Source organism: Patella vulgata, chromosome 8 (assembly GCF_932274485.2).
Source record: "Patella vulgata chromosome 8, xgPatVulg1.2, whole genome shotgun sequence".
NCBI lineage: Eukaryota > Metazoa > Mollusca > Gastropoda > Patellidae > Patella > Patella vulgata.
Genome location: NC_065886.2, coordinates 32,972,442 through 33,000,333, shown reverse-complemented (window position 1 = coordinate 33,000,333; position 27,892 = coordinate 32,972,442). Strand labels below are relative to the sequence as shown.

The window sequence follows — 27,892 nt, the reverse complement described above, 5'->3', positions numbered from 1 at the left end:
GATGAAACTTGAAATGTAAGTTTATAACCCAAAGATCTCGGTTCCTTTCCATACTCGCGCATATCGGACAGTACCTTCCTGAATTATGGCCCCTGATTATACGAAAAATCACTTTCTTTTTAGCTTGTTCTCTATCCATCTCTCGAAAATGTGGGCGTATACTGCCTGGCAGCCGCTGGTTGTGTAAATGCATTGGCTGAGAGAATACCTCCGATATATTCAGTATGGTTTCCCCTTTTCAATGGTGTAGGACAAATGGGGCAAAAATTGAGGCCCTGTCTACATGTGTCCTCTCCTCGCATTCAACATGTAACCAACCAAATGAATTGTTGTTTTGTAGGCTTTCATTGGTACCAACACACATAGAAGTCTCACCAGTCAATCAGCAATTAAAACAATTGGAGACAGAAAGAAATGGGGTTTAAAGTCCACTACACAAACTAAGTCAGACTAACATATGGTTCAATTTTATTTCAATAATTTGCTTTGAGTCTAGGGGTCTTTAGCTGTGGGAGGTAACCAGAGAACACCCATGAGGTTGGACAGCCCACCCTACTCCTTGTCAGTACAAATGGGGAATCAAAACCACGTCACTTGACTCAATCAATGACAGATTGTATGATCTAAAGCACAAACATTAAACCTTTGGACCACTATCCCCCCCCCCCCACCACCCAAAAACAACCCGAAAAATACAATCCATATTACCGTCTTAAAAACAAAGGAGAATATTTTTTTTTTTAATTTGTATCAACTGTTGAATGGCAAGATTGTTTTATTGTACAAATTTTATACATCAACTTGTTCATTATACAGTTTTTATGAAAATAGCACTTTTATCATATTAAGATAATTACATGAGTATCGATGCTGAGATGCTGAGGACCTTATACTGGACGTAAATTCCATATTGTGTTCAGAATCAGAAATATATTTTTCCCAAACTACACTTTCACTTGTGTATTAGACAGAGCTCTCATATCAAAAGTTTGACATGTTTTTATTGTTCCCAAACAATATGCAAATTATTAGCATTTTTTAAAATTTAATTGTATTTAAGATTAAATTCTTATAAATTTTAAATTTCATGTCATGTATATTGACTGACAGACACAGTCTCCAATCCATCAAAAGCCCAGGCCCTGAGTTCACAAAGTATTCTCAGACTTAAGTAAAGAATATACTCACAAATTGTTCACCTTATTTTAACTAAAATATGGCCCTTTCTAAAACTTTTGTTGTTGTAGTGTATCAAATACACCAATTAGAAACTATGTGAAAATTTTTGTTGTTCTGGATCAAAGATATTTCTCATAAACAACGATTGAAAGTTGTGTAAAGTCTTAACCTAAGTCTGAGAATGTTTTGTGAAACCAGTCCCTGGTTGAGTACCTATTGCTGTACAACTTCATGATAAACTAAAAGTGAAAAAAGCATTTGAACAAGTGGGTTGTATTAACCACCAGTAATCAATACAGTCTCAACCAGCTACATATAGGATATAATAATGATTTAAATATGGTTATGGAATGTATTATAAGAATGACAACAGTCCATAATTCATGGTGATATTAAAATGAAGAAAATCAGACATGAAAATGAATGAAAGAACACAATTGACTATTACAAAAACTTGCATTTTACATGGCAACAACAATTATAAAATGGCCATAATAACTTCTTATATATATATACAAACTTTACGAATATATGGGTTTTTTTTAGATAATATCCAAACAAAAGTCATGAAGAGTAGGCAGAATTGTAACTTTCCGGGCAAAATTCTCCGCACACTGCATGGTGTATGCCAGTCTTCATTACTTTGGTTGGTGCAGAAAAGTAGGACGTTAAACCCCATTTCATTTTAAAGTGAACTATGAAAAATCACACAAATAATGGGTTTCATAATTTTGTAATATTTCTTTAAAATTTAATAAAGTATTTGTGGAGAAGAGAGTTTAATCCCTGAAAGCATTCTATTCATTGAAATGACAACATATGACTTTTTTAAAATTGTGACATATCTTGTCTTTTTTTTATTAAGGAATATGAAGTTTTAGCAAGATCCATTTCAAATATTTATAATTATGTTTAAGTGATTTTACACTTAAAAGCTATAAATTTATCTAAATATATTGTGTTATAAGGTTAAATTCTTTGAAAGACTATTATTTGTCATGTAAACTGACTGAAAGGCAAGTTCTAATGTCAGTCAATTTCACTTTCAGTCAGCCAAGACCGGTAAATATGATTGAAACAATAGCTCTGGTTGGAGGTGTCTCTGCCTTGGATATTGTTTCAATGGAGCCCCATAGTTATTGTCTTAGCAGGGTCCCTGGTTATTGTTTCAATGGAGCCCTTGGTTATTGTCTCAGTGCAGATTTTGGTTATTGTTTGAATGTAGCCTCTTGGTTATTGTCTGAATGGAGTACCTTGATTATTCTCTCAATGTAGTCCTTGTTTATTGTCTCAATGGAGTATCTTGGATATTGTTTCAATGAAATCCTTGGTTATTGTCCCTGGGTATTGTCTAAATTGAGTCCCTGTGTATTGTTATCTTTATTGCATTTACAACTGAGTATCCAATGATGCAAGATAATAAGGGGGGGGGGCTGTAATCAAGCTATCAGCCATTTTTCTTTAATATTCAACTAAATGCGAGTCTTTTCGCTATTACTGTATCTCTAAGCTAAAATATTACAGAAATGATCTTAATTTCTCTCAAGTTGAGACCTTTTTGTTAATAATGATGAAAGTAACTGATTACATGAAAAAAGTCATGATTTATATATGGTAGTAATAATCACATGATTAATGATGACCTTCAACAAATAACATATCTTAAAAAAAAATATATTGATCATAAATTATAAGAAATTACATTACTTACAAAATGTATTTATACAAATTTACATCCAAAATATCAACAATAATAAGTTTATATATTTACAATGTCAGTATTTATAGACATAGATACAGTGAGACCCAGGGCTCACGCTGTCGGGCTCCAAAGTCGTAATTGCAACAAAAACATTCATTCAACTACAAACTTTTGATATTAAATAAATGTTAATGAAATTAATGCTAAATACGCAAGATTAAATGATACCTGGGTTACAGTGTAAGTTGTTGTATACTGTATACCAGTATTTGTTACATAATAGGTCCATCTTGTCTTTTTTAATCACAATTTTTGGAAGATAAAATATTTCAGTTGGCTTAAAAAAATATGAACATTTTTTTATCTAAAAATTCTTATCCATTTTTGCAGAAAAAAATTGAAAGTCGGTGTGAGCCCTGATCAGATCTCCCTATAATGAGCTTTAAAAAATGGGTACCGTAGTCTGTAGCCCTCTTTTTATATTGCGAACCTAGCTACAGATATGTCTATTAGTATCAAGACATCAGGTTCATTTGTTTCTTGTATTGGGGAGATCAAAATAAAGCTTTGTAATTCAAAAACAATACTCTATACACAGTGGGGACCCCAACAATTAGCATTATATCAAAGCATCAGTGTACATTTGGACGTCACTATAACATCGGTGTTGTTGTGAAGCCCTTATAATATTATATCAACTTTATAATAGCTATGGGTCTGTCTATAACATTAACAGCATAACAAAGCATCAGCGTATATAATATAAACAACATCACCATAACATCAGATCAGTGTTATAATCTTTTAGAGGCATCTAGTAAACTTAACACATACATATGGAAAATAGATACTAATATATTGGGGTTACGTTTCAAAGAGCATTCTCTCAACGTCGAAACATCGTCCAAATATATCAGTAGCTGTTTTCCATAAGTATGTATTATAGTTTATCAGTGTTTCAGTGACACCATTAAAACAGATGCTTGACATAACATCAACATAAGTATAATAATAATAATACTAGCATTATAGTGGTTGTAATATTCGTTAAAAATCTGAGAAGAAAATCACTGAAGATCGTTTGTTGACAAAATACACCAATAACATGGAGACCAATGTAAGAATCACACCTATTGATAGGGTCAACGTCTGAAAATAGAAATAATAATATAAAAGTCATTTAATATATAAATTAAAATACAACAATGATATGAAAGTTACATTAATATAAAAGTTACAAATAAAATAAAATGATATAGTACAGTTACAGATTTCAATGAGATAGCATCTTGATTCATCTACACCGATGTAGAAGAAACATTACGGATTTGTTCCCATAGTTTTGAAGAATTTTAAAACTATGGTAATTATCTATTTATAGCCATATGTGCAATGCTAAATTGATTTCCAACATGTCAAGTCTCAACAATAACCAAGACCACATATTGTCTTTGGTATTTTTAAATGAAACAGTCATTTTGTCACCTAAATTTGGCACGACAGTCATTGTATATAGAAAAAGAGTTTTTCACTTGAAGAATACGGTTATATATGTTTTGTATGTGCTAAACTTGTACGACTGTGACAAATTAACAAGTACATCATTAAGTGTAATAAAATGGGTGGAAGAATTCCTATTATAATGTAGACAAGATTGGATTTGAATGATCATACAGTTGAGGTAGGATGGATGGAAGCCATCCTCCAAAAATAATCCATATATTGTAATCCACAAGCAACTAACTTGACTGTATAGAAACTGGTATTTGAACCATTTCTTGTTAAGTTTGTGGTTTACAGATTACAATATATAGATTAATGTATGTACTAATAACTAAAACATGCAAATTACCAATACTTAAACACTTCATATCATAAACCAATAATACATAATAGCCATAACAAAGCAACAAAATAAAACAGAAATTTCTTGCCACCAATAACACAACATCTGACAACTAAATCATGCAATAAATCTACCATGCAAACAAAATATATTAACAGAGGTTATCAAAATTATCTATTCACAAATAGTAAAACAGATTTCAACAAAAATCAATTGTAAACCAAAAAAGTATTAACCTCTTAAACCTACATCAGGCCAAAAATAGTAAGTAAGAGAGAGAGAGAGAGAGAGAGAGAGAGAGAGAGGGAGGGTTTAACATCCATTCAGCACAAACTAGGTCATTTCAGGACTAACAAAAGGTACAAGTTATTTCATTAATTCGCTTGAGAGTAGGGGTCTCTAGCAGTGGGAGGAAATCAGGACCCAGAGAAAACCCACAAGGTTAGGCATGCAACCCTAGTGTGGAATCGAAACTATGCCACTTGACACAATGAAAGACTTTATGATCTAAAGTGAAACCTGATGGGCCTAGTTTAAATCTGAATGAATTCAAGATTATCTAGCTTTGGTATTTTGTTTTCTTAATTAAAAGTTAATTTCAAACTAATGCGTTAAGAAATTTGAAATTTTAACGAAAAATGAAAATGATGCATGGAGCATTTAACTGACCGATTGATAAAAGAGAGAGTGATAAATGGGGTTTAAAATCCACTCGACACAAACTAGGTCATTTCGGTACTAGATTGATAAAAGTGTTAATATGATATATCTGTGTAGTGTACAGCTTAATCTGTGTGTTAACAAGCGGTAATATAGGCGTGCAAAGAGAGGGGGTGGAAGGGGCAACAGCGTGCATGTTTCGCATTTATTTTGGGGGGTGGGGGCATCCAATCAAGGAGTCAAATTAACATTCAGTTTTTTTAAAGTTTTCAATCTTAACTTTGTTGCACAGGCTGCCTTGGGGCATAGCCAAACCTCTACATGACACTAGAGCCAGGCACAGAATCGTTTAAAGCAGGGGCGACTGTCAAAGTTTATTCCTATATTTTCTTTGAGTAAAGTTTCTAAATCGGGAGGAAAATGGAGGAACCAGAGAAATCTACTCATTGTCCCATACACGCTGCGAAATGAAACCGAGCCAGTTGACTGAATGACAGACCTTGTGATCTACAGCGAACAAATTAGACCATTTGGACACCCAAGCCCCCAGAATTCCGTAAAAAGACGATCAACTATTAAACTACTCTACTCAATCCAGCACCAACACCATTAAACCACAACTTTTATTACTACACACCTTCGTTTAATATTTATAATATTCAAGATGGTGGAGTATCACTGGCTGTGTTCGTACTTAGAAATATAATATCAGAACTGGCGTTAAAGAAATAAACAACGCCCAATGATACGATGAATAGTGCCAGACCAACACACAGCGTTAAAACCTGAAAACAAAGTATGATAGATTTTAAGGTGAGTTGATAGGCAACAGAATATGCACCTCACAACAGCTAAGTCATCCAAAGAGTCCATAAAGGTTGTTGCATTCTGAATCTTTAGGTAATTAAAATGCAAATTCTTTATACTGTAATGGCACACTGACAAGGTTCTATAATATAATCAAGGGCAATAACTCTATAAGTATTTATCAGAAATTGTTGAAATTGAAAGAGAGAACAATTATATATAAAAATAGGAACCACCATACATCACAATACTCAAAACATCTTCTGAGAAATGAGTAAAAATCTAAAAGTTCTAAAAGTAAAAACTATAAAATCTTGGAATACATTAATACATTTATTGAAGAAAAGAGGGAATCTTATCTAAAAAGATTAAAAGTGAAAAAACAAAACTCATATAATGAAAAACTTAGCAAATCATATCCACCGTCAAGATTTGTGGTTGCCAGCCATTCCCTTCATTCAGATGGTAAATTCCGTCAACCAGTCGCAATACTCACTAATTCTCTAGTCGTTCGGATAGGACAAAATACTGGTCCCACGTACACACTGACATTCACATAAAAGAACCTTTGATGGTTGGAATTCAGTATAAGAGTAGGCCGTAGTATCATTGTCCAGACAAAATTCCCCTTATACCACACTGCATGGGATATTCTCACTGTTCAGACAACCGAGTAGTCTACGACCGACCGTCAAGAGAAAGAGAGAGAGAGAGAAGTAGGTCATTTCGGGACTAACATATCTTCATTAGCCCAGTTCGGAGCAAAACAGTAGGACGTTAAATCCCATTTCATTTCATTTCATATTTCAATAAGCGTATGGATCTTTAGCAGTGGGAGGAAACCGACGGACCCGGAGAAAACCCACGAGGTTGGACAAGCGACCCTACTCCTTGTCACGTACAACCGGGGAATCGAAACCATGCCAGTCGACTCATTGACAAACCTTATGATACAGCGCGCATGTGCTAACCATTCGGCCATCCACCCCCCCCTTAAAGCGTCAAGTCTACCATTTTTTTTTAGCAAACAACAGTTTTAGCAACACAAAATGAATCCTGACAGTGGATATGGTTGATTTCATGAACTGTAACAAAAAAAAATCTACGAAAAATTTAATGTAAAAAAAGGAGATAGGCAATCCATTGTAAAGTACTACAGAACAATTCAATTTAAGGAGTATTCGCCTTATAAACGATGATATTATTATTACTACTGTCATTTTCACATAATCGCCTGGGTATTCCGAGTAAAATAGAAAATGGCGTAATCTGCTGTTCATTGTGCGAACCGATAAAAGTCAAAGTACAGGAATAAAATTAGCTACGATCCATTCAAAGAACCAGAAATAAAGACTGATAAAGATCTTATATGATTAGCATATAAACTGGAAACTATTGGAATTTTGAGTCTCGTGAAACTAAAATAAAAATTAAAATTGGTACACAGTATTTGTAATGTTGTTTATTACAAAGGTATATTTTGTGGCATAATCAGCCATGCTCTTCATTTCGCATTAAATGCTTTTGAAGTGAACAGTCAAAAAGATAGTCAGTCACAAAAATTGTCAATTCAATAGTTTCAGATTATATTGGCAATTCTAAATTGAACCCTGCTACAGAAGTGTATTTTTGCTTTTAGAAAAAAATATTTTTTTAACGCCAACGAACCAGAAATAAATTAACACAAGGTACAATTTTACAGATATACAATTACTGAGTTTATTACTATGCGACGTTTCGATGTGGAAATGATACAAATATGTGAATAGTAGACAACTATTTACACAATATGCAACAAAAATAACAATGAAATACAGTTAAAACATACCATAACACGTGAAATCGAAACATGGCATAGTATTAAACTCAGTAATTGTGTATCCATATAATTCTACCTTGCGTTAATATGTTCAATTACTAAATGTCTATCAAAGAAGTTAGAAATAAATTATCTTATACTATACCTCTTGTGATTCACTTGGTATTAAAAATGCTCGAACTTTAGTTACTGTCCACGTGCTCTCTGTCCATGTTGAATATTCTCCAGATAGCCAATCATAATCTACAATACATACACAGCCAATCAGAGAGCAATTTATATTCGTATATGAACTCTAAATCTATGAGAAAACCAGATAGATGGGTATCTTATCTAATAAATGGGATGCTCTATTTTCAGCTCGTAACATTCTAAATTAGTAGAATTGCAACCAGGGTGTGTCATAAAAAAAACATTTCTTGAAATGAACATAGCAATGTTTTAGTTTGAAATGAAATGGTGTCAGGAGGGAAATTTTGCAAGGACCGCAGCGATACAGCCTACTTTTATTTTGAATTCCAACTGTCAATGTGTACAACGAATCAATGGTTTCTGTAATATGTGAACGACCAGACACTGTTCCTGCACCACTGACAAGGAGGAAACTTTATTGGGAAATCCTCAGCCAACACCAGGATCAAACCCCAGTCCTCCTGATTTGTGTGTCAGCGCCTTAATCACAGAATCACTGTTGCAGTACCCTGTTTTAGTTTGACTCCAAGAGGAAGAATTCGATGAAAGATGTTGATACGAGAAGAATAACTTTATGGATTTATTACTTTTAAAGTTGTGTGTATTATAAAGTTATATCCCTAAATGTCATTCAAGGATATAAAGAATAAAAATATTTACCATCAATTTCAAAAGCTGGTGATTTGGCTTTCTGTAACATAGCTGTAGATTTTATACACCAACCCTCTCTTGTATTAGTACCAGGTTTCACTGATCCTTGCATCCATAAATACTTATATCTCTGTCAATATAACAACCAAATATCACAATACAGACAGAAATATTTATATATCTGTATAAAAACAACAACAGAAATATACCCTTCAAAAAAAGTAGGGGATACTGAAATGCAAATACCTATGCAGGTTGTGATATGATAAATAGTCATGGACACTTGACATGCTTTGAGATTATGTTCACAGATGAAGAACTTATCGCCCCAACTGAACCACTGAGCTGCACATACGACACGCAATAGTGCCAAAAACGTGGGAGGGGTTCATTGTCAAATTTGACACTTCAAGGAAGGGTTGATGAAAACTGCTGCATACTGGTTTATCTATCCATGTTAGCATTCCTATCAGTTCTTGCATAAGATTTACTGTTTAGTGTATCTTTGCTTTTGTGTGTTATGTTTATTTTCATCGAGAGATGTGTTCGTCGACGTCAACATCAACTGACAACACTGCAAGAATTGGCCTTTGCACTGCAAGGGAGTGGGCCAGATAGCCCCAAATCGTGATTGGACAGTTGATTAGGAGCATGCCACAACGAATTGCTGAATGTCTGAGGATTGGTGAGGCAATAACTCATTATTAAGACAAAAATCAAAAACGTCCATTTTCACTTTTGACGGTCTATCTCTTTGCGGGTGAAATGAGGCCGTCACATAAGCCGCCCATATGAACTGTTTATGTTCATGTGTAGGCAATAATATTGGCCTGTTATTAACATACACTGGTATACCTCTAATAAAAACAGCAGTGCATTTCCGCAGTTTTGTATTGTTTCTGAATATCCCCGACTTTTTTTGAAGAGTAGAGTAAGATACAAACATTGAATTCCTTGTAAACTTATATAAGGAGAATGTTAAATCTCTAAAAGGGAGTTCAGTCCAAAATTGCTTTAATTCTGTTTAACTGAAAATTTTGCGGCAACCTTTTGTAGACAATATAAACAAGCCAGCACTACATACCGTGGACTCTGTTACATCCAACATTCGAATACTGCGACATTCTGTGAAATCCCACATCATTTTCATGTCCCAACTTATTTCCTAATTACTTCACCCAAAAACTGCTTTGAGTAATCCGTATTCTGAATATTCCTAATTACGACATCAATCAGCCGTCCCGTCACACGATTTCTATTGAATCAATCGGTGGGTGTGAAGCCCCAAATGATTAACAAGCTATCCCCAATCAATTATCAGTGAGATTAAAACTCGCTCGCGTAGGTCTTTGTTGATTACTTTGATAATTTTATAATCTCTTGTAAGACAGTTGTGACAAATACTCAAGAATACCCATGAATTTTCTACGAATTCAGTCATAAAAATATTCCTAGCACCTGTTGGAAACATTCGTTGCGCATTTTGATTGAACCTGAATACCTAAGTTTGTTCACCCTACGGATCTCTTCGAACCGTGTGACGACAACCTGGACATAGAATGACAGATTATCAATGAACACTTGACAGCAAAGACAAGTGTGCAATCAACTGAAGAAGATGAAGAAGATAAATTAACAACAGACTTGACCTATTCAAAATGCCTACGCATGTTAAATGAAATAAAAATTAATGTAATAAAATTTTGAATGTACAGAAAGGTTTATCATTTTTAAAGGGAATAATGTTCTTGGGATTCAAAGCTACATTATAATAATAATTCCGGTTTTCGAAGTTGCAATAATACTTCCGGTTTTGAGAAAACTGGGTATTCCGACACTCAGCATAATCCGACATATTGTAACAATCCCGTACGATGTCGTATTTGACACTAGTCCACTGTATGAGCATAACAATCCCGTACGATGTCGTATTTGACACTAGTCCACTGTATGAGCATAACATTGTTAGATATGTTATAGAGAAACTATTATACCAACCTTATCATTATCTGGCTGTTTACAATCTGTGTCCTTAGTAACATTGACCATTCTATCACCCAAATATTGAGCTAAGATAGCATGGGCTAATCTTGTTATCTGATTGGTCTGATAATCTACACCCACATAAAATGGAAACGGTTTCTTAGCAGATGCTGAAATTACAACATTATTATCTCTTTTAGTCATACAAAATGCCATGGGTAAGATGTCCATTGTGGATAATATACGTCATGTAGTTTAGGTTATGTCCCTATAATATCTTCTACATTTTACTGTCCATTCAGATTACCATGGTTTTGAATATGAAATGAAATAGAGTTTAACATCCTACTGTTCTGCTCAAAACTGGGCACTGGGCTAATAAAGACGGGCATACACCATACAGTGTGCTATGAGGGAAATTTTGCCCGGACAGCGCCACTACGGCCTACTCTTATATCGATTTCCAACTGTCAAGGGATCTTTATTCATATTGTAAGTCTTTATTTATATATTGTAAGTCTTTATTCATATATTGTATGACTTAATCCATATATTGTATGTCTTTTTTCAAATATTGTAAGACTTTTTCAACCATTTATTCATATATTGTAAGTCTTTATTCAAATATTGTAAGGCTTTATTTATATATTGTAAGGCTTTATTCAAATATTTTACGTCTTTTATTCAAGTTCTGTATGTCTTTATTCATATATTGTATGTCTTTATTCATATATTGTATGTCTTTATTCATATACCAATAGGACTTATTCACATAATTATTGTATATCTTTATTCATATATTGTAAGGCTTTATTCAAACACCTATTCATATATTGGAAGTCTTTATTCATATACTGTAGGGCTTTTTTCATATACTGTAGGGCTTTTTTTCATATTTTGCAAGTCCTTATTCATATATGAGAAGTCTTTTTTCAAATATTGGAAGTCATTATTCAAATATTGTAAGTCCTTATTCGAATGCTATTCAATTGAAATTATTAATATTTGGGAAATTTTGCCCGGACAGCGCCACTACGGCCTACTCTTATATCGATTTCCAACTGTCAAGGGATCTTTTACATGCACGCTAATGTGTGTTTTGAATATGAAATCAAACGAAATGAAATGGGGTTTAACATTCTACTGTTCTGCTCTGACGAAATATCTTGAACATGATTCGTAAAAACTGAAGATTACAAGCCTGAACCATACAAGGATAATGAGATATTAAGACATCATACGAAACATATGACAATTCAAGAGAGAGAGATGGGATTGAACCACATGCAATATAAACTAGGCCCTGAGTTCACAAAGCATTCTCAGACTTCAGTTGAGAATTTACTCAAACTTGTTCACCTTATTTTAACTAAAATATAGCCCTTTATAATAATTTTGTTGTTTGAATGTATGAGATACATCAATAAGAAACTATGTGCAAAGTTTTGTGTTTCTGAATCAAAGATATTTCTCATTAACAGTGATTGAAAGTTGAGCAAATTCTCAACTTAAGTCTGAGAATGCTTTGTGAACACGGGACTAGGTCATTTTGATACTAACATTAGGTTCAATTTTATTTCAATAATTCACTTGCAAGTAGGGGTCTTTAGCTGTGGGAGGAAACCAGAGGACCTGGAGAAGAGAGAGAGAGAGAAATGGGGTTTAACGTCCACGCGACACAAACTAGGTCATTTCGGGACTAACATATGGTTTAATTTTATTTCAATAATTTGCTTGCACGTAGGGGTCTTTAGCAGTGGGAGGAAACCGGAGGACCCAGAGAAAACCCACGAGGTTGGACAGGCGACCCTACTCCTTGTCACGTACAACTGGGGATTCGAAATCACGCCAGTCGACTCAATGACAGACTTTATGATACAGCGCGCGCACGCTAACCATTCAGCCATCCAACCCCCCGGACCTGGAGAAAACCTATAACCTGTGATAGAAAAGGCTACTCCTTGTCATGTACAAGAGTGGGATTGGAACTCTGCCACTTGACACGATAATCTAAGGTGCAGACTTAAGACCACTTGACCACCCCATATCACAATATAAGTAGTGTATAAGTATCTCTATATTTACCTAAATTATCTTTATCTTCCGGTGAAACACTTTGTTTAAATAATTCACACACAGGACTCTCTAGAAAACAATACAACAGATGGGCAATCTGAAATAGAATTATTGATGTTAAAAATAGAGACACCCCTGTAGGTCTTTATTTATACATTATGAATCTTTATTGTAAGGCTTTGATAATATATTGTAAGGCTTTTTTTCATATATTGTAAGTCCTTATTCATATATTATAAGTCTTTATTCATATACTGTAAATATATATTCATAAATTGGAAGTCTTTATTCATATATCGTCAGGCTTTATTCATATATTGTAAGTCTTTATTTATATATTGTAAGTCTTTATTCATATATTGTATGTCTTAATCCATATATTGTATGTCTTTATTCAAATATTGTAAGACTTTTTCAACCATTTATTCATATATTGTAAGTCTTTATTCAAATATTGTAAGGCTTTATTTATATATTGTAAGGCTTTATTCAAATATTTTACGTCTTTTATTCAAGTACTGTATGTCTTTATTCACATATTGTATGTCTTTATTCATATATTGTATGTCTTTATTCATATACCAATAGGAAATGAAATGAAATGGAGTTTAACGTCCTACTGTTCTGCTCCTAACCTGGGCTAATGAAGACGGGCATACGCCATACAGTGTGCTATGAGGGAAATTTTGCCCGGACAGCGGCACTACGGCCTACTCTTATATCGAATTCCAACTGCCAAGGGATCTTTTACGTGCACGCCAATGTGTACACGGGACCGCGGTTTTTCATCCCATCCGAACGACTAGACAGCTTTCCTTGTCAGTCCCTCCGCCCTGCATCACTGACAAGGGAGAACCACGCCGGAAAATCTGGATGAACTTTCTCGGCCAATGCAGGGATCGAACACCCGACCTCCAGGCTAGCGAGCTAGCGTCTTACCCACTTAGCCACGTGATCCCCTATACCAATAGGACTTATTCACATAATTATTGTATATCTTTATTCATATATTGTAAGGCTTTATTCAAACACCTATTCATATATTGGAAGTCTTTTTTCATATACTGTAGGGCTTTTTTTCATATATTGTAAGTCCTTATTCATATATGAGAAGTCTTTTTTCAAATATTGGAAGTCATTATTCAAATATTGTAAGTCCTTATTCGAATGCTATTCAATTGAAATTATTAATATTTGGACTGCCACACTCTGTGATCAGACTTGTATTCTCATGGCAAAAGTCAATTGTTGATAAATAAACAACTTGACAGTGTCGATAAATAAACAACCTGACAGTCGATAAATAAACAACCTGACAGTGTCAAACACTAACTGGAGAATTTATGTATCGTTAAATTAGAATTTCAGTTATATTTACAGTGTTTATGTATCAAAACACTAAAAAATATATTCAAAATGTTAGATGATGCTAAACATTCTCATATTCTTTGGATTAAATATCAAAGTGATCTGAGAGAAACAAAATACGTCAACATTTGACACAGGTGTCATATAGTTGTGCTGTTTTAGCAGGAGTTTCTGTAGTAAATGTTTAATATCAAACAATTGTTAGAATTGTTAAAATTCGTTGAGAATCATCAAAAAATATTGTGTTCCTATTGTCACATAGTTTGAAATGGTCCATCAAGATAAGATAATAAGTGTTGGATTTCCAACTGTTTAATTTCCCGAGCGGAGTTGAGCAGTTAACCGACTAATTAATTATACAGTACAACTACACAATATCTGAGTTGTAATATGACTGACTGTTATTATTACAAACCTCTTTTTCATCAGCTTGTATTTTATTCTCTAGATCAGGTGTTAATTGTTTACCAGTTGTTTGTGTATACAGAAATCGAGCTAGAGTCGTTGCTATGTTAGTTAATAATACAGCTTGTTCCGTGATGTAATCATACTTCTCTGTATCATTTAATGTGTCTGGATAATCAGCATTAATCTCTCTGGGTAGATCAAATCTACTATTATAATACCTACAAATAAATGAAATGGGGTTTAACATCCTACTGTTCTGCTCTGACTGGGCTAATGAAGATGGACATATGCCATACAGAGTGCTAAGAGGGAAATACTGCCCGCACAGCAGCTCTATGGGCCATGGCATACTCTTATATCGAATTTTAACTGTCAAATGATCTTTTACATACATCCCATTGTATACATGGGATCTCTGTTTTTCGTCCCATCCAAATGACTATATGTTGTGTCGTCCCTTGTACTGCACCTGACAATGGGGAACCACACCGGAAAATCATGAATCATGACGAACTTTCTCGGCCAACACTATAGAGCCAATGTCTTACTCACTGAGCCACCGTGGCTCCACCTATGAATAAGGAAGTTATATAGTTTAACAACATACGATGTCAAAGTCATTTTCAGACATGTCAATGCAATTTGACACAGTGGTTCAGTGAATAAGGCGCTGGCTCACTAATCATTTTTCTGTGTATCATCCCTTTGCCAGTGGTCCAGGATGGAGGGCCTGGTTAAGAAAGCACTTAGTCGTTTAGTACACCATCAGTATGTTAAAAGATCTTTTATAAAAGTATTTTGATCAAAAAATTTAAATACATATATTTCACTTTGTGTGAACAAGTAAATAGAGTTGGGCAAACCTAAACCTAAAATTTTAAGTATAATGTATATCATTAATACCAGTGAGAGATAGAGAGAAATGGGGTTTAACGTCCACTCGACACAAACTAGGTCATTTCGGGACTAACATATGGTTCAATTATATTTCCATAATTCGCTTGCGCATAGGGGCTTTAGCAGTGGGAGGAAACCGGAGGACCCAGAGAAAACCCATGAGGTTGGACAGCCGACCCTACTCCTTGTCACGTACAACCGGGATATCGAAACCACGCCAATTGATTCAATGACAGACCTTATGGTACAGCGCGCACGAATACCAGTGAGAAAGATTGTTTACAAAGCTTACTTGTTAGTATATTGTTTCTCATGGTCTGTAATTACAATTGATGGAATAGCCATCTTTCTAAGAAATCTCTGTACAGAAGCTGGTGGTAATGGCTGATCAGCTGCTGTTTCACCCAGACTAACATTTAACTTTTCTCCTATAGGTTTAATTATATCTATTAACTTTTTAACCTGAAATAAAACAATAAGTTTAATTTTATTCAACATTTCAACCTGTAAAATACAATTAGTGTGATTTTATCTATCTATCAACATTTCAACATGCAAATCTGTGAAAACAATAAATTCATTTATAAAACTTGTAGAAATGAAATGAAATGAAATGAAATGGGGTTTAACGTCCTACTGTTTTGCTCCGAACTGGGCTAATGAAGACGGGCATAAGCCATACAGTGTGCTATGAGGGACATTTTGCCCCGACAGAGGCACTACAGCCTACTCTTATATCGAATTCCAACTGCCAAGGGATCTTTTATGTGCACGCCAATGTGTACACGGGACCTCGGTTTTTCGTCCCATCCGAACGACTAGACAGCTTTCCTTGTCAGCCCCTCCGTCCTGCATCACTGACAAGGGAGAACCACGCCAGAAAATCTGGATGAACTTTCTCGGCCAATGCAGGGATCGAACATTCGACCTGCAGGCTAGCGAGCCAGCGTCTTACCCATTTATAAAACTTGTAGAAACAATAAATTTAATTTTGATCAACTTTCAGTAAAATTTTACACAAGCATTTAAGGTTGCAGGTCAAATGGCAAAATAAAGGTTAAATATTGAGTTTTAGCCAATGCACAATAATAATAATTGTCCATTTCTTGAGAGACAAATCCATCCATAAGCGCTTTTAAGAGCAATAAACTATATACATGTCTATTCAAAAATTTAGTCAACAGAAGATTGTATGAACAAGTGAGTTTTTAATTAGGATTTGAAACTTGTAAGAGTTTTTAGTAAACAAAAACATATTGGTCCAAAGGTAATGCAAATTGATTAGTTTTAAATAAAGATACAAGGTATGGTGAGTTTTAGTATATATTGGTTTCTGTTAAATTAATGGTTTCTATTTCACGTATATAATAATGGATACAAGAAGAGGAATGGCAACACTCCCTTGAAAGAGTAGCAAAGGCTTGACGATCTGCGTAGTTGCTGGATCAAACAATAATACCGGCGGAGCAAGAGAGTATAAATAGATATTTAATAATCCCAGCGCAACAGCAGCACAAATCAGATTTAGGTAGAAGTTAAAGGTGGTTTAATGAACATCATAATGTTTTGTGTGTTGATATTGAAACATTATGATTTTTATCAATCATTTAACAACGGTATTGATACCTGAAAAGTATAAGGATTACCTCATCTGAAATTGCTGGATTTTCTTTAGATATTGGATCTGAATGAATCCACAATTGGCCTTGATCACGATGTCCGAGTTGACTAAGTTCTATAAAATGTGATATATGATTAAGATGGATGTTCTGTATTCGAAGAGACTTGTTATCTGTTATATCATACGGGAAATGATTTAACTCCATGTCATATACCATTCGACTTGATCCAATATAATCAAACGCTTCCTGTAATTAGAAATAGAATCTCTTATACACACACTGCAGGCAAAGATGTCTGTGCTAGCTCCAAAAACAATGTCAACAAATCAGGGCTATTGTTTCTGCCTTAATGACCAGTTTTGACTGGCAGTGAAATTGACCAGCTGGGGAACCTACCTATTGGTCAAATTACAGGAAATGAAATGAAATGGGGTTCTGCTCTGGCTGGGCTAATGAGGACGGGCATACACTGGTGTGCTATGAGGGAAATTTTGCCTGGACAGCATCACTATGACCTACTCGTATATCAAATTACAACTGCCAAGGGATCTTTTACTTGTACGCCAATGTTTACATAGAACCCTAGTTTTTCAACAATGACAAGGGGGAACCACACCGGAAAATCCAGATGAATTTTCTCGTGCAACTTTCTCGGATCGGACATCCAAGTTAGCGAGCCAACGTGTTACTCACTGAAGTGAAAGGCATGTAACAAATCATGTTGAACACAGTTTAACAAGCCAACACATCTATTTTACTGAAATGAACTGAAAAAGAAACACCCTACTATACAGCATCATTTGGGCCATGCACCATACTAACTATATAATGGAAATTTTGCCTGGATAGCAGCTTTTTGGTTATCCTTTGTTAAAATTCCAAATGACAAGGGTTCTTTACATGCACGGCAAGAATATTTTTTTTATGTATGGCCTAAGTAGAATTTCTGAAAAATCTGAATTTTAAAAAAAAATGTTTCTTTTCTTACCCCTTGAAAGAATGTAAACATAAGATCTGAGCTTGCTGCACGTAAATCATCTTTAACTTGTTTTAGAGCATGAGCTGCTGCCAGTAGAGCTACAATACCAGTCACAGTTGTATCAGAATTCTGATACTCATAACCAAACATAGAAAATGAATCCATCTGAAATGGGGTAAAAAAAAAACAATTTTATTACAGTTACAGAGAGAGAGAGAGAGAAATGGAGATTAACATACACAAACTAGGTCATTTTGGGACTCACATATGGTTCAATTATATTTCAATAAATCTATTGCGTGTAGGGGTCTTTAGTCGTGGGGGAAATCCGGAGAAAACCCACGAGGTTGAATTTATCAGGTAACATCACAACAGATATGTTCTTAAAAATTTTCAGGACTTACATTATAGGAAACCAATATAATATCTAGTTCTTAATAAATGATATATGATGGGGTTTAATATCCTACTGTTCTACTCTGACTGGGCTAATGAAGATGGACATACACCATACAGTGTACTATGAGGTGAAATTTTGCCTGAACAGTGGCAATACAGTCTACTGTTACATCGAATTCCAACTACCAAGGGATCTTTTACATGCATGCCAATGTATACATGGGACCCCGTTTTTTTGACCCATCCAAATGACTAAGTTGTCCCTAACCAGGCCCTCGGTCCTGCCCAAGTGACATGGGGAACCGCATCTGAATATCCAGATGAACTTTCTCGGCCAACACAGGGAACCAACGTGGGACCTCTAGGTTACCGAGACCAACGTCTCACTAACTCAGACAATGTGGCTTAAATAGATGTTTTGTCAGATATTTTAAAACTTATATATTTCAAACTAAAAGCTATCGAGATGAGTAACCAAGTATTTTATATTTTTAATTAGTTTCTTTTCTCCAGGAAATAGGTAACAATATTTTAATATATGTCCCCAAAGAACAATAATTGTGTGGCCTTTGGTCAAAATTTAAAAATTGGACAAAATTATTGTAAAGTAGCAGTAATATCTAAAATCTTTTCATATTCTAAGCTAAACAATGGATAAAAAATGAAATGGGGGTTTAACATCCTACTTGCCTGTGCCAACCGGGTAAATGAAGACTGGCATACATCCTGCAGTGTTCTATGAGGGAAATTTAGCCCAGATAGCTGTGTTTCCAGTGGTGGAAGGAAACCAGAGGAAATCCCAGAGTTGGACAGGCGCCCCTACTCCTTGTCACTTAAAAGCTTGGGATTGAAACCATGTCTGTTAGATCACTCAACTACCCGCCACTAATTAAACATGCATTATGCAAGAGGTTAGAGCTAAATCAGGCTATTGAAGGTCTCTCTTTTGGCGTTAAATGTTGGATGTGGTTACCGCGTAAAAATGGATAATCAAGACTTTGTTTATTATCATAACAAAGATAATAATGACAATCAAGGCTAGCCTATAATTGTATCATCGATATATCTAGGCTCAGAGTGAAGTAATTTGACTGAAATTTTCAGCATATTCTCTGTTCATTATCTATTTCTAAACTATTATAGCGAGAACTGTCAGCTCTTTATCTAATCTTACCTACTACCACATTAATAATTAACAACAATAAAAATTCTTGAAAATCTTATATATACCTACCCTAGTTGCCACGACAATAACCGATTTAGCTGGCCGAGTTTCATTTTGAGGTATAGCCTTCATGGTGGAGATTAAATTCTTATCGCCCATAGCGTCACAATATTTGGTCGGATTTAAATTGGTAATAAGTTCCGATCTACGAATACATGTAATAGAATCTTTCGCAGCATCCATACTGTCACTAAGTTCCACAGCACAGATGGGATACGTTTTAGCCACACCATTACTGGGTTGGTTAAATGGGCGATAACACTGGAATGACAACAAAATAAAAATTGTTTCAATGGCATTTAGTAATTGAAATGGATTATACCGGTCACTATGGAAGACAATTTATTTTACTTCTTATTACTGAGCAATGATGATAAAGATTAAGAAGCCTAGTCGAAACATCGCTCTGTATTATAATAAGCAGTGAAGTTGTAATCCATAGTGACCTGTATATAACAAAATAAAAATCAACGATTCTACAATTTTATTTTCTATCGTACACACTCTTCAGTATGTGGTTCTCGCTCTGATGACATCATGGTTTCTGTTTTATGTTGAAATTACAAGAAGTCCTCGACCACTCCTGTCCACATGGTATTAGGACAAAAAGCAATTCTAAAAATTCGCTCATACTGACCCAAGAACCTATTCAGAGAATTTTGTCAGAAACACCATCAACAAGACCCTGTCGACAACCACAGCTAAACATGGAACCAGACTGACTCGGTTAGAATCTTTCTTCATTTCAACAGCAAAATCTCATACCAATTCAAAAGACTACTACTGCAACAAGCAGAAATAGATGTTTAACATCCACTCGACACAAACTAGGTCATTTCAGGACTAACAAATGGTTTGGTTTTTTTTTCAATAATAGGGGTCTTTAGTTGTGGAAAGAACTGGAGAACCAAGAGAAAACCCATGTACAAAGCAGAGAATTGACTCAATAACACACCTTATCATCAAAAGCGCATGCATTAATCCATTCGGCCACGCAACCCCCTTAATTAAATTCGCTACATGAATAAACAGAGACTTACCTGATCAATTAAGATATTCAAATCTGATATATTTGAGATGGCGAACATGGGAAAATCATGGTAGTCCGTAAAATATAACGCTTCACCTGGTTTGTTCCACTTCACACTTTTACAATGTTTATACGAGTCATTTTTATAATATGCTCCTATAATACAAACAAATTACAATTCTTATAATATGCTCCCTTAATACAAACAAATTACAATTCTTATAATATTATGCTCCCTTAATACAAACAAATTACAATTTTTATAATTGGCTCATATAATACAAACATATCACAATGTTTATACAAGTCATTTCTATAATAGGCTCTTATAATATAAACATATTACAATGTTTGTACAAGTCATTTCTATAATATGCTCCTATAATACGAACTTATTATAATGTGTCATTTTTATATTGACGCCTTTTGAACTATTTTGTCTCAAGAGATTTAACGTTAAAATGCAGTGCGAAACAGTTTTAATAAATATTTGCTAATCAAATTAAATTTAAGGTGCAGTAACAATCTATCATGAATACTCAATATTAATTAAATGGAAGTTTACTTTTTTATTTACCACAATAGTCCATTTACAGTACAGTAGCTACAGGATTATCAAATTTTCGTGGTTATTGTCAGTTTGCAAAATATTACTCTTTTTTTTTTATTCATATTTTGCGCACAACTCGCAAGTTGCTGATGCCACATGAGCATTGTTATTTAGCATTGAAAATTATGATCAGACTAAGCAATAAAGAGAAGAGTGAAGACACACGGCATAGTAGTTATGTTTTCCAAACGCATGACCAATATTTCCATGCATTTATTATATCTTTATAAGCGTGACTGAAAAAAGGCAGACTCCGGAAATGAACGCTGTGTTGTAAAACGTAGAATAGAAAGGAGATGTTCACGTTTTCAGAGTAACAGTGAAAGGTTTTCTTATTGCCAATAGAATTTTAAGCCACTAATTGTTGAAATATAAGATACTATATCTGATAAAAATGATTCACAAATTTATAGATTCTCAAGTAAAGTTTCGCTAATCAAATGACTCACAGTAACATCGGAAATGGAGCACAAAATCCGATGTAAACCCTGTTATTTTATTCCCTGAGCTTTAGATGAACAAATATAAAAGATACGTACCATAATTATCATTAGGACAATCTTTATCTGCTGAAAATCCATTAGGTGGTAACGGGGTCAAAGTTGAATTATTTAAAACATTTACAAGCAATATACCATTGACACGACCTGACTTTAATAACTGTTGAACTTTCTCTCTGTATAAAAATAATATGATAAAACTGTCTTACTATCTGCAGGGGTTTGGGCGGCTGAATGGTTTAATGTGTGCATGTTAGATCATAAGGGCCGCCATTGAGTCAAGAGGCATGGTTTTGATTCCCAGCTTGTACATGACAAGGAATAGGGCTGCCTGTCCAACTGCATGTTTTTTTTTGGGGGGGGGGGGGTCTGGTTTTCTCCCACAGCTAAAGACACTCTACACGACACACGTGCATCAAATTAATGAAATAAAATTAAACCATGTTAGTCCCAAAATGACTTGGTTTGCGTTGAATGGATGTTAAACTTGCATATCTATCGCTCTCTCTATCTCTATTGGTATACATTATGCAGTGTGCTATGAGGAAAACTTTGACTAGATAGCAGAAATGAAGTGAAATTGGGTTTAATGTTCTACTCGGTTTAGCTCTGACTGGGCTAATTTAAATGGACATATGCCATACAGTGTTATATGATGGAAAATTTGATCAGACAGCGTCACTCAGTCTACTCTTATATCAAATTCCAACTGTCAAGGGATCTTTTACGAACTAGATAGCGATGTTTTCAACTGCTCTTCATGGAATTCAAACTGTGTTTCATCCAAAATGTTTTCATATTCTTAAACAGAGTAAAATGAATAAAATGGGGTTTTAACATTCTACTGATCTACATCAAGCAGGCTAATGAAGATGGGCATAAGCCATGCATTGTGCTACGACGACGTAACTTTGCCTGGGCAGTGTCAGTTTACGACTACTCTACATCAAATTGAAACAGTCACAGGTCTTTTGCATTTTACATAAACAAGTACATGAGTGAATTTTGCCTGAGCAGCGTCGTATTTATGACTACTCTTCATCAAATTGAAACTGTTATGGGTCTTTAGCATTTTAGACAAACAAGTACATGGGTGAATTTTGCCTGAGCAGCGCTGCGTTTACCACTTTTGTTCATCAAAATGAAACTGTCATGGGTTTTTAGCATTATACACAAACAAGTACATGGGTGGACAAGAGTTATTTGGGGGTCCAAACTTTAATTGCCAGTTGGCCATCTATTCTGCAATCAGATCGGATGATCATTTTTGTCAACAGGGCATTCATAAGATTTAATAAAGTGATTAAAGGAAATAACTCTGAAAGTCATTATCAAAAATTCTCTTTCTCAAATATTTATTCGACAAATACGAGGCCTGTTCATACCTAAAATACCAGTAGATAGAAATTTTTAAGGATTTAAGGAAGAGGCTTGATAAATACAAGCCCTAGTATTACCTATGGAAGTCTTCAGAATTCATCAAAACAACGTAAGGTGTATGTGGTCCATCTTTTAAAACCCAATCATAATCATCTTGTCCTTCTAGATAGTGTAAAACACCAACATTACCACCAGACTTGGCTAAAATACAACATATTAAGATCATATTATCAATCACAACACTATATAGATTAACTACTTCTCTGTTATTTCTTATTTTTTAAATTCTATGTCTTTAAAACTTTTTATTTATTTAAAGATATACATGACATATACTTACACAGAAATTTAGAAAAACAGTAATTAATAATTAATTACACAAAATATTCTTTTAAAAAATACATAATTACACAGTATATTCTAGTTAATTTATAACATGCAGATCAGAGTATATATGTCCTGTACTTTGATCAGGGAGAATTGTTTTCAGTTGTACCTTTATAAGTAAATTTTATATTTCCATTTGTCTAAATTTAAAGTTTTCATGGACAGTGGCACTAAGAGCCTACTCATTTATCAAATTCCAACTGCTAAAGGATCTTTTATGTGGGCGCCAACGTGTACACAGGACCTCGATTTTTCTTCCCATCTGAATGACTAGGCCGTTGTCATCAGGCCCTCTGTCCTGCACAACTGTCAAGGGGAAGCCACGCCAGAAAATCCAGTTGAACCTTCTTGGCCAACACCGGGAGCGAACCCGCGACCTCCAGGCTAGCATATTATTAATACACTGAAAATAATATAGGGTTTAACACAGGCATATGCCATATGGTGTGCTATGCGGGAATTTTGTCAGGACAGCAGTACTACGGTCCACTCTTCTGTAGAATTTCAACCTTCAAGGGTACTTTTTATGTGTACAAGGGACCTTGGTTTTTTATCCAATCTGAACGACTGTACATTGTCCATTGTCAGGCCCTCTGGGTCCTGCACCACTGAGAATGGGGAATTACACCGGAAAATTCAGATGAACTTTCTCGTTTAACACAGGGATCAACCATGGAACCTCCAGTCCTCCAGGTTAGCGAGCTACATGTAACTTTTTAGTCATTGAGCCACAATGGCTAAAAAAAAAACTTACAAGAACATCCAACTTGATGAGTTGCGTTCAGTACACGGAAGCAGGCATTCTGGGTCACAAGATCAAGGTAGATCTTTTTCTTTGTTCTAACACATTCCACTGAAAAATTAAAACACGCATTCAATACACAAAACAACAAATAATTCTGGGAGATAAAATCAAGTGGTTGCAATACAAGATACACCCGTATTTTGAAAGAGATGGACAGAGAACAAGCTAAAAAAAGTGATTTTTCGTACAATTAGGAGTCAAAATTATCCAGGATTTTAAGGTTTGACATACGCCAATATCGCAAGGAACTGAGATATTTGGGATATAAAGTTATATTTTAAGTTTGGTCAATGGCTTGCTAATAGTAATAAAAGATTTTTTTTATAGATTGTATAAATGGCTTGGAATCGAAGTACGGTCGATCAATTCTATGCATGTTTCCAGCATCCGTCATTTAAAAGGTAAAAAAAAGGAAAATGCAATAAGATACCCATAAAAAACTACCCATAATATTCTTTTAATTGTTCACAATATGAGTTAGTATTTGGCAGTAATTTGTAGTATTTAGTTAGTATTGTGTAAGGATGTAATAGTTCAAAAATTTTTGAACCAGGTTATTTGGTCATTAAAAACCCATCCACAAACAGTTACCCAGTAACTGATTTATTCACATTAAAATCTAAATTTAATAAGAATTTTTTATTAAAATATGACTTGGAAATATATGTCTAAAGTATAATAGTAGGCCTTTACTTTGTAAGTTAACTGTCAGTAGAAATTCTATTCATTTTTGATATTTCATTTCTCCATCTTGCACAATACTTTGGCAGGTCAGGTTTTAACATAATATTAGCTATTTCCAAAGTCATGCATTACCAGTGACCCGTAAGTCATCAACTTTGAAACCAGCGCTCTCGGGTGATAATGTAAAAACTGGCTCAGCATTTTTTCCCTTCCGATCCCAGCAACATGCTTTCCTTCAAGCCTTAAAGGCTCAATATCACTCTTGTTGTAACAGAATAATATGTCCCAATTTTTATTCTGGTCAACAAATTATACTATTTTACAGTATTCCAATTAATTGATGATACAAATTTCATCTTAACACACCTAATTTAAAAAATTGGAAAAATTCAACTAAATGATTTGAAAAGCTTTTCAAATGTGACTTGTATTTAAAAATATTTCCAAACCCTTTGGACAAGAAAAATAGGATGTGATGGATAATTTACACAACAGGTAGGACACTTAAACATCTAATACTTAGAATAAGGCTAATATTTATTTACTGGAGCTGTCAAGCCAGCAAGAGTGTTATTGTCCCTTTAATTGAGGGAGTCTGTTGATCTACATTCCAATTCCCACTAAATTTTTTTACTGAATTAATATAGATAATGGTTGTTGGCAGGCCTGGTTTAGTGAGAGAAAAATGGTGTTTAACTTCAACTCAACACAAACTAGGTCATTTTTGGACTAATGCATGGTTCAATTTTATTTCAATAATTTGCTTCAGTGTAGAGGTAGTGGGAGTAAACTGGAGGGCCAAGAGAAAATCCACAAGGTTGGACAGACGACCCTACTTCTTATCACATACACATGTACAAGCAGGAAATCGAAACCATTCCATGCCACTTGACTCAATGACAGACCTTTCCTTTTATGATTTAAAAATTAAAGCGCACGCTAAACCATTCCGGCACCCTATCCCCTACAGCATTAGTCCAGCTCTGAACGTAGGTCTCTTTACACTCGACACTACGTCCAGGGAAGCTAGCATTGAATCAATGTCGAGAAAATAAGACCTCGCTTACCTCGCTAGATCCAGTATGAGGTCTTATTTTCTCACTAAGATGTTCCTTTACTTTGTTCAGGTATTCACAGGGACTGCCACGCGACCGTTAAGCGGTAAAAAGTTGCCCAGTAAAATTGACTGGGGCGGTCGTTTACGTTCGACATTGATTCAATGCTAGCTTCCCTGGACGTAGTGTCGACTGTACAGAGAGACCTACGTTCAGAGCTGGACTACTATAGCATAAGCATTTCATAATCTTGTACATGAATACTGAATAAAGCACTTTAACTGAATCACTTATAGGTACTTAGAAGAATAAGTGAAACTGTCTGTAACGTAACAGGAAGATGAGATGACTGAGATATTCCAGTGTGAAGTGTGTGTTGTTTACATAATCATTATGACAAAGAGATCAGAAAAGATGTCAGCAAAAGATGCTAAAACTTGTTTATTCATAAAAAAAAGAGCAGAGTCCGAATTAACGTTTGCTTACTCACTTAAGCAGATGAAAATTACTTACCACAGTTGTTCGATAGATAGGAAATAAATAAAATAATAAGATACAAGGAAAATAAGGAGGCGACCGGCGCCATGTTGATGACTAATAAACTTCCGGATAAGGGAAGTCACTATTGTGAAGTTCCGTTTTTTTCTCCTGGAGTAAGACTACTATACTAATATGCTAAATTTAGGGCTGTGACATTTTTTCTTCGACATTTCGTGGGGTTTAAGCTTTATAGGAGCAATCAACCTCATATTTACCAATTATCTGATTAAAATCTTATCCTTCCTACTCAAAATCATGAATATTCTCCTTGCAGAAAATGTAAATTCAAACCAGTTTCTAGACCAAACAATCAACAAAAATCGCCATGCAAATAAAAGGCCCCCTTGTATGCTATAAAAATGAGAACAAAAAACAAAAAAAAATTAACCAGAAAATATTTATTAGTTTGCATGGGGAATATCCCTGTATTTGTAGACTGAACTTTACTGAAGTGAAAGGATGCAATTAACCCATTCCTTCTTTTTTTATTTGTATCATAAAACCAGTAATATTTAGATATTTCACATTTGAAGTCACTAACACAAATAGTAGTAAAAATCCATGCCAGAGAAGTTTACATGTATTTGTTGTTAGTTGGTAGGTAAATCAGCCTTGTAACTGAAGACTAAAGGGAGATAACTCATTGACAACTGTTTCTTGACATTTTAATACATTCAAAATAATAACAGTATTAAGGGTACAGTATTCCATTTCTTCTTCTATGTATTCTAGTGGGGAAGCAGTGGGTTGTTAGGGGAGTGGGAAAGGGGAAGGAGGACGGTTTGAGGGCAGGTTTGGGGATTTGTGGTAGGGTATACATATCTTTCTTCTATGTGTTTTAGAGGAGAGTGGGGGGGTTGTGAGGGGAGCAGTGGGTTGTGAAGAAAGGGAAGGGCAGGGGGGAGGGAGAGGGGGAATTGTGGTATTGTAGAAGAGAGCTGGGGTTGGGGGGGGGCGGTAGGATCTGGTTTTTAGTGAAGCAGTTCGTCGTGAAGGAAGGGAGTGGCTGGGGGGAGGGAGAGGGGTTTGAGGTAGGGTATTCTGTTTAAATTTGTTCTTTATACATGTATTTTGATTAGGAAATGCCC

The 27,892-nt window shown here is 34.9% G+C and overlaps 1 protein-coding gene across 2 annotated transcripts; it reads right to left on the bottom strand.

The window, feature by feature from the left end:
* Window positions 1–757: 757 nt before the first annotated feature.
* LOC126829852 (nicastrin) lies at window positions 758–26,877 on the bottom strand. Of its 2 annotated transcripts, XM_050560012.2 has the most exons (16): window positions 26,778–26,877; window positions 24,475–24,573; window positions 23,411–23,534; window positions 21,993–22,129; window positions 20,854–20,999; window positions 19,823–20,074; window positions 18,199–18,354; window positions 17,235–17,456; window positions 15,881–16,050; window positions 14,699–14,909; window positions 12,925–13,012; window positions 10,855–11,009; window positions 8,866–8,986; window positions 8,159–8,256; window positions 6,025–6,172; window positions 758–4,030 (listed from the first exon to the last, which is right to left on the bottom strand). In XM_050560012.2, exons 1-15 carry the CDS (start codon window positions 26,848–26,850, stop codon window positions 6,047–6,049), a joined length of 2,178 nt encoding a protein of 725 aa, XP_050415969.2. In that variant the 5' UTR covers window positions 26,851–26,877; the 3' UTR covers window positions 758–4,030; window positions 6,025–6,046. The 2 variants fall into 2 exon arrangements, with proteins under 2 accessions (XP_050415969.2, XP_050415971.2); XM_050560014.2 differs by lacking the exon at window positions 6,025–6,172.
* Between the last annotated feature and the right edge of the window lie 1,015 nt (window positions 26,878–27,892).